This window comes from Amblyomma mixtum, chromosome 2, assembly GCF_055824585.1.
Source record: "Amblyomma mixtum isolate Tamu chromosome 2, ASM5582458v1, whole genome shotgun sequence".
Lineage (NCBI taxonomy): Eukaryota > Metazoa > Arthropoda > Arachnida > Ixodida > Ixodidae > Amblyomma > Amblyomma mixtum.
The window spans coordinates 123,032,793-123,039,551 of NC_143013.1; the positions used below are offsets into that span (position 1 = coordinate 123,032,793).

The window sequence follows — 6,759 nt, forward strand, 5'->3', positions numbered from 1 at the left end:
ATTATATATTGCATTCATTTTGGCATGAAATATGTCCGCCTTTGCCGCAAATTTCAGACTTAAAAGTAATACCTTCTTTTGTAACACCATGAAAGTCAAAATATCGCTGGTATCTTAGGCCGAAGCTACCTATACTAAGTTTGGCCTTCCACAAACACGGTCTTGTCCACGTGTTTCACCATGCACAAGATTTTCTTTACCCTATCAGGACACTGGAATGCAGGAAAGGGCACATAAGCAGACTCCCATACTTATATGACATAACTTGCAATTCTTGGTCGAGTAATACAAAGCTCCTCTTCGTCTTCAGGTGAGAAGTCCTCGTGAGACCTTCGGCAGCAGCGCAGGAGTGCTCCTGAAGAGAGACATTCTCATCAGCCTCGTTGCTATAGCGACGATGCTGTTTTTCTTAGGCGCCCTCTTCTTCCTAATCCCCACGATGACACCGAGAGTAAAAGACGGCTTCTGCGTGACAGACTGCCTTTCACACGCAAGCCTTCTCGAAGAGACTTGAAGCACGAAGTTTGACCCCTGCCACGACTTCAGTGCCCACGTCTGCTCAAACTGGTCATCGCCCAGTCTACGAGAAGAAATTAGAGATTTTGACACGTCCGCTATGGTAGACATGGTCTACTCATGGCTCCTGGACCTGAGCACGACACTGCAGAAAGGATCCAAGGCATTCCCCGCGGCCAACAAGTCACTGGCTATGCTCCAGTCTTGCATGAGCAACTCCTCCACGTATGGAACAAACCTGAAGCATTTCCGGCAATTTTTGAACGATCTCAGCCTTCCTTGGCCAAATCCACCGAAACAAGATACCGACGCTCTTGGCGTGCTCGTTAATCTGGCCTACAATTGGCAAGCTCCGTTCTGGTTCAAGGTGAGAGTGTCTTTGATGTATAAAGGCGTATACAAAGGCAGGCGCAACATTATTTTGACGCCGTCTCCCCTGATTACCCTCTACCGCCAGCAGCACCGCGCTGTCATAAGAGACGGAAAGGACGCCTACGTCAAGTACTGGATGGACTTCTACGTGGCCCTCTTTGGTGACGCCAAATCAGCCAACAAGAAACGGGCGCTTCAGACAGCCGAAATGGAGCGCGACATTATTGAGGCTATCAATGAGGCGCTACAAACATCACCAAAACATTCGGCCGTGTTCCGAATAGAAGATCTCGAACTGTATACAAAGCACATAAGTTGCCACCGATGGTTGCAACAAATTCAGGCCGGTACCGCTTTGAACCCTGAACTGACCTATCAGGACATTGTTGTTACGACCAATGTACTTTTCCTGCAGACCGTGAGCAACCTGTTCAAGAGATACACCAACGATGAGATCGTAGATTTCCTAGGGTGGCAATTTGCCCAGCACTATGCCCCTGTGTCAGACAGCGGCCTAGTGGTGGCGCGTTACGGCGACCACAGGACAGCCAGAAGCTTGCGACCCGCCTTCTGCGGATTCCACATCGAGGTGCCCTATAGGGTGCTCCTCCTATCCCTGCGCTTTGCGTCGCGGCTAACGCACACCGACAAGGAACTAGTCGACGCCGGCTTCGACCGCCTTGTATCGACGGCAGTCCACTTGCTCAACGATTCGAATTGGTTGTACACAAAGAGTAGATCCTTGGCCACTGACAAACTTCGCGCTGCCAGTTTGCGGCTGTGGCCTCCCGCCAAATTTCTCAACGAATCAAAGCTGGAGGAGCTATTTCGAGGGTTTCCTGAAAAACAAGAGTCGTTTGGCGAATATTTCATCAACTCGCGCCGAAGCTTTCGAACAATCAAGAGAACGCCGGAGTTTGACACAGTGCTTGAGATGCCGGAGAACTATGGCCTGCCGTATTGCGAGTACGATTACGTGGAAAACGCCGTAGGTGTCGCGATCGGTGCGGTGGCTAGCCCCCTATTTTACAGCAAAGACACTCTGGCCATGTTCTATGGCGGATTTGGCTTTTCGCTCGCATTAGAATTGGTCAAGGCGCTCGACCAGGAGGGACTCCAATGGCACCCCGACGGACGCCTGGTCGACTCATTCCTCAGCGCACGCTCGCAGGCTGTTTTCGAAGCCAAAAATAGGTGCTCTAACAACAGCGAGCTCGCCGGCAGCAGAAGTGTGTTTCCAGAAATACCGGTGCTGCAGATAGCCTACTCTACCTTCCTCGACGCAGCCAGCGAAGCCGGGAACTCGACGCAGATAAGCGCCGAGCTTAACGAAGAGAAGGTATTCTTTATGACCATCTGCCACATGACGTGCACCCGACAGGACGTCAAGAACCCCTTCTCGGTTGACTGCAACAAACTTGTGCGCCACTCTGCGCCTTTCGCAAAGGCATTCCGCTGCCCGGAAGGATCTCGGATGAACCCCCGAAATAAGTGTCGCTTTTTCGACTGACACGAGAATTTGGTGATGCTCGAATATTTTAAGCTTTACGACGGTACTGTGAGTTTCTCTGCATACCAACGAACATTGACTACCATGTGTCATGTTCTGTAATCCATAAGCAATATCTTGCGCAATCTATATGGAAGTGGTGAAAACTTTAGAAAACTGCGGTGATTTTCATCTTTTTTTTGTATATTGATTAATCTCATGTGATGTTGTCTCATAGGCGTTTTCACATTTTTACGATTGCCTTGCTCTCGTGTATGAAGTGGCGACAGAGATAATTTTCGAAGTTCTCTAATCAAAGCTGGGCTCATATTATTGAAATAGTTTTCTTAAGCAAGGGAACCGTGGCGGGTGTCAACTTTGTACCTAGCTATACTTGGTCATGGATCTGTGGCAGCTTCTAGAGAAATTCTTTTGTATTTTCCTACTGCAGTCATAGTGGCCAAGGCCCAGAAGTGACGTCCTCTTGTTAAGAATTTTACTTTCGGTTTGCAAAAGAGCGTGGTCCTGCGCTGAGATTTCACTGTCGCTACAAAATGGTGGCTCCTAGTGTTAACAGCACGCAGATGTTCCAAGTGATATCTCATTTGCGAGTCGCAGTTTGCACACTATGACACTTCGTTGAGGGTAGACCTGCTAGCTTAACCTGGGGACTTTTGTGCGTTTTCTTGTCTATTGAAGTGGACATGTGGTGAATATTTTTTAAATTACGTTTTTTGCTTAGCCCCTGTTCAGTGCTCCATTTGCATTAGCGGTGTATCCAAGTGTTGGATTCATTGATGCCACTGTCAGTTAGTTCGCGACGCCATGTTATTTTGATCCCCAAATTTTTCTTTCGTCTCGGACAACATAAAAATATTTGTCAGAACAGGTAGCGTTCTGGTTCAAATATAAAAACTTTCTCTTTTAACGCATGGTTTTATTTTCGCTGAGCTCTTAATTTGTGGACGCGAACGGTTTTTTCTTACTGCAGAGGAGGAAACTGAGAAATCAAACGCATCCAGCATAATAAACTTGACGTTTTTCACTCCTTCTTGGAACTACTGTCGCCTGAATGCTGAAGCCCTGGGGGTCCTCTTTGTAGCCACTATTTCTGCTCCAGAGTACGACCTCTCTGTTCATACAGTAGGTGAATTTTTGTTAGTTAGTTTTTGATCTTCGAAGCCTCAGCCATGACCCTAATTTTTTCGAGGGCCACCTACATGCTTGGAAATCACGCTTATAAGTTCGCAGGCGGTAGTGTTTATAATTGTGTGCCCCTTGAGGCGTTTTCCTGTATTGGAGGCACATCTCCTCACCCCCGCGCTCCACTGTATTATTTTTGCGGAATATTTTGAGTTTTCGAACTTACTGAAGTGTAGCACGGGGGACTCTTACGTGCGCTCATCCATAATAATGCTATGTCTACTAACCCCTTTAAGGAAGACATTTAGGGCAAATTGCAGTTTTCCAGTTTGTATTTGTTTTTGTTCTGTCGGCCAAACGTATAGTTTCGATGAGAAGTGAGCGTTTATAAGCTTGGGAATGCTAAAGTTGTCGCAGGGGATGTCGTTTTCCTCCCGAGCAGTTAAGTGAATCATTTCGTGTTCAAGGACGAGGTGCATTCAGAGACGGGGGCGGGCGACTTCCTGTCGGTCTATGTCTCTTGTGCTTGCGCGTTTCACGCTGTGCATCACGGTGACCAACTGGCCCACCTGTGAGAGAGAGACTTTAATGAATAAAGGCAAGGTCTGCCTAGTTGGGGGCCTGGCATGCTACTCCAGATGAGGGTGAAAGAAGAGGATGAAAAAGAGAGAAAAGTAAAAAGTGAAAGGCGACGTGAAGCATATTGAACACTCACGCAATCACAAACACACATGATTATCAAAGGATGTCCACTAAATCCATGTCCCTAAGAAACACCAACCATGTTTTGTTGCTTGCGCAGCAGAAGTCGCATCTCTCCATGGTCCAAGGACATTCTCCAGGTGCGGGGCCGTCTTGACTGAGTCCTAAAGCACATAACAGTGCTTTGCGATAGGGTTTAAAGATTTAGCAGCGGCATATCAAGAGCTCAAGGTCTTCGCGCAGACACTTGTCGAGAACAGAGGGCTACTTGAGGCACCAATTTTATAAAGATAGAATTTAGTGTAGGCAACTACCAGACGAATTCGGTGCAGGCAATTACGATCACGTCTATCTATATTGCATAGCATGCGAAATTCACAACAGAGGTCGATGCAAAGAAGGGCTCTGTATTGACGCTGTGGATCACACCACAAAGAGGTTTGCATCAGCAAGGAATTAGTAGCGAGAAGTCTCGCGCCATCACTACGACAAAAAGGGTGTGGGTAGGAGCAAGGAGGTGTCGCCACGCGCCGACCTCCCTGCACTGTCAGCATGATCGTTGCCTGCGAGGCCGCAGTGAGTGGATAACCACTGAAGCACAGCACGGTGACGTAGCTCACAGGCCTCGGTGTGTACTGTGTTCAAATCATCGACGATCTGCTCCTGAAGGCTTCCTGATGAGTTTATCGATTGTAGTGCAGAGCGAAAGTCGCTGAAGATAACCCACGCTGTTCGCGGTTGTTGTAGAATGTAATTAAATGCTGCTCGCTAAGCAGCCAGCTCGGTAGCAGTAGACGAGGTGCGGTGACTGAGTGGCGCCGAAATTGTGGTGCGCTTTGCTGGAATCCAGACGCCAATCGTTGATGAGACTGATGTGAGAGAGCCATCAGTGTAGATGCGGCGGTACGCACTGTAGCAACCATAAATGTGCTCAAGAGCGAAGTATTTAAGAGCAGGATCGGGGGTGTTTGTTTTTCGTCTAATGCCAGGGACTATTGTCTTGATTTGTCATGCCGCGTACCTCCAAGGTGCAGAAGAGGTTGTCACAGGGCGCTGGTACTGTAATGAAAGAATGTCAGAAACGTCCTCTATACCGTACTCTGCCAGAGGATGGTTAGGTACACGAGCCACAAACCGCACCTGGGCACGAAGGAGCTACTGCGTTAACACTACTGATGCAGATGTCTGCTCTCTGCTCGAGTACCCACTTTGGAGGGGTTTTTAGGAAGGCCGAGGCAGATTTTCAACACTAGCATAGCTTCAAGGATTTTAATATTGGTTTGCGAAATACTCTGAAGAGCTGGGAGACTGCAGCGCAAAAGACATTCACAGAGCGCGCCATGCTGTCGTGGTAATGAAGTTGTAGATTAGCCTTTTCTGATGGTGGAGAGCATAGAAAAGATAGAGGCGTAAGAGGAGAGCTTGATTTGCAGCTGTTGCACATGTTAGGACCATTACAGTGACATGTCAAACGTCACCCCCAGGAATTTATGGCGTATGACGTACGGTATTGGGGTGCCAGCAACTTTCAGCACGTAGCCCAAAAGATGGCGCCTCGAGAGTACAATTGCTCAGCTTTTTTCTGGCGACATGGCAAGACCATGCTTGCATAATAATGATTCAGTGCAGCTTATCGCCCTCTGTAGTCGGACAAGCACATTACACCTATTTCATCCGGTACACCATACACAGATGTCATCTGTATAAAGGAAGATTTCAACTGTCGATGGGAAGCATTTTCCCAAGCCAACAAGTGAGATATTGAAAAGGGTGGGTCTTAATATTGCCCCCTGAGGTACTCCGCGAGATATTTGATGTAAAGCTGTGTAACCTTCACTTGTTGACATAAAAATCGATCTTTCGTGAAGATATAAAAGAAGCCAACGAGCCCCTCATTCCCCTTCCCTTTCGTGAAGATAGTCACGCAGCCAGCCATACATTCGTTCACTAATGCCAACTGATTGTAAGGCCCAGTGAATTGACTCATGTGTGATATTATCAAAAGCTCCCTTCACGTCGAGAAACACACCAATGTTCAGAGGCCTGTTAAATACGAGGTAGCATGGTCGTGTGCCGGAGAGGGAATGAGGGGCGTCGGAGACGAGGCTAACGGAAAAGACAATGAGAGAGGACTTTATACAAAATTTACACTATTTACAAGTGAGCTCTGTAATGAGACGCTCACTGCAGGAACGCTGCATGACGACAGCTCATGAGGAGACCATTCGATGACAAAGAGCCCCCCGGCCGTGCCGCTGCCGAGGTTTTAAATAGTTCCCTTTCCCTAGGGTCCCTAGATGGGGGCCGGGCCTGCAGGGGAAGGAAGTTCTCACTGGCACCAATCACGAACACACACGCACTCACTCACGCCCGAGGGATCACACCGCCGTCACGCGCTGGGAGAGGGAGAACGATGCCATCGCACAGACGCCGGAATGTCCTCGAGCGGCGTTCCCGCGCATTTCGAACGCGCGTTCACACTTGGTGTAGGGGAAACGCTCGCTCCACCGGGCAGACGGACGCGGCTTCCGTGGCAA

General features: G+C 48.5%; 1 protein-coding gene across 1 annotated transcript; it reads left to right on the forward strand.

The window, feature by feature from the left end:
• The first annotated feature begins 616 nt into the window (after nt 1-616).
• LOC149360760 (endothelin-converting enzyme 2-like) lies at nt 617-2,398 on the forward strand. Its single transcript, XM_089567914.1, has one exon. The coding sequence runs from the start codon at nt 617-619 to the stop codon at nt 2,396-2,398; it is 1,782 nt and encodes a 593-aa protein (XP_089424040.1).
• The last annotated feature ends 4,361 nt before the right edge of the window (nt 2,399-6,759 follow it).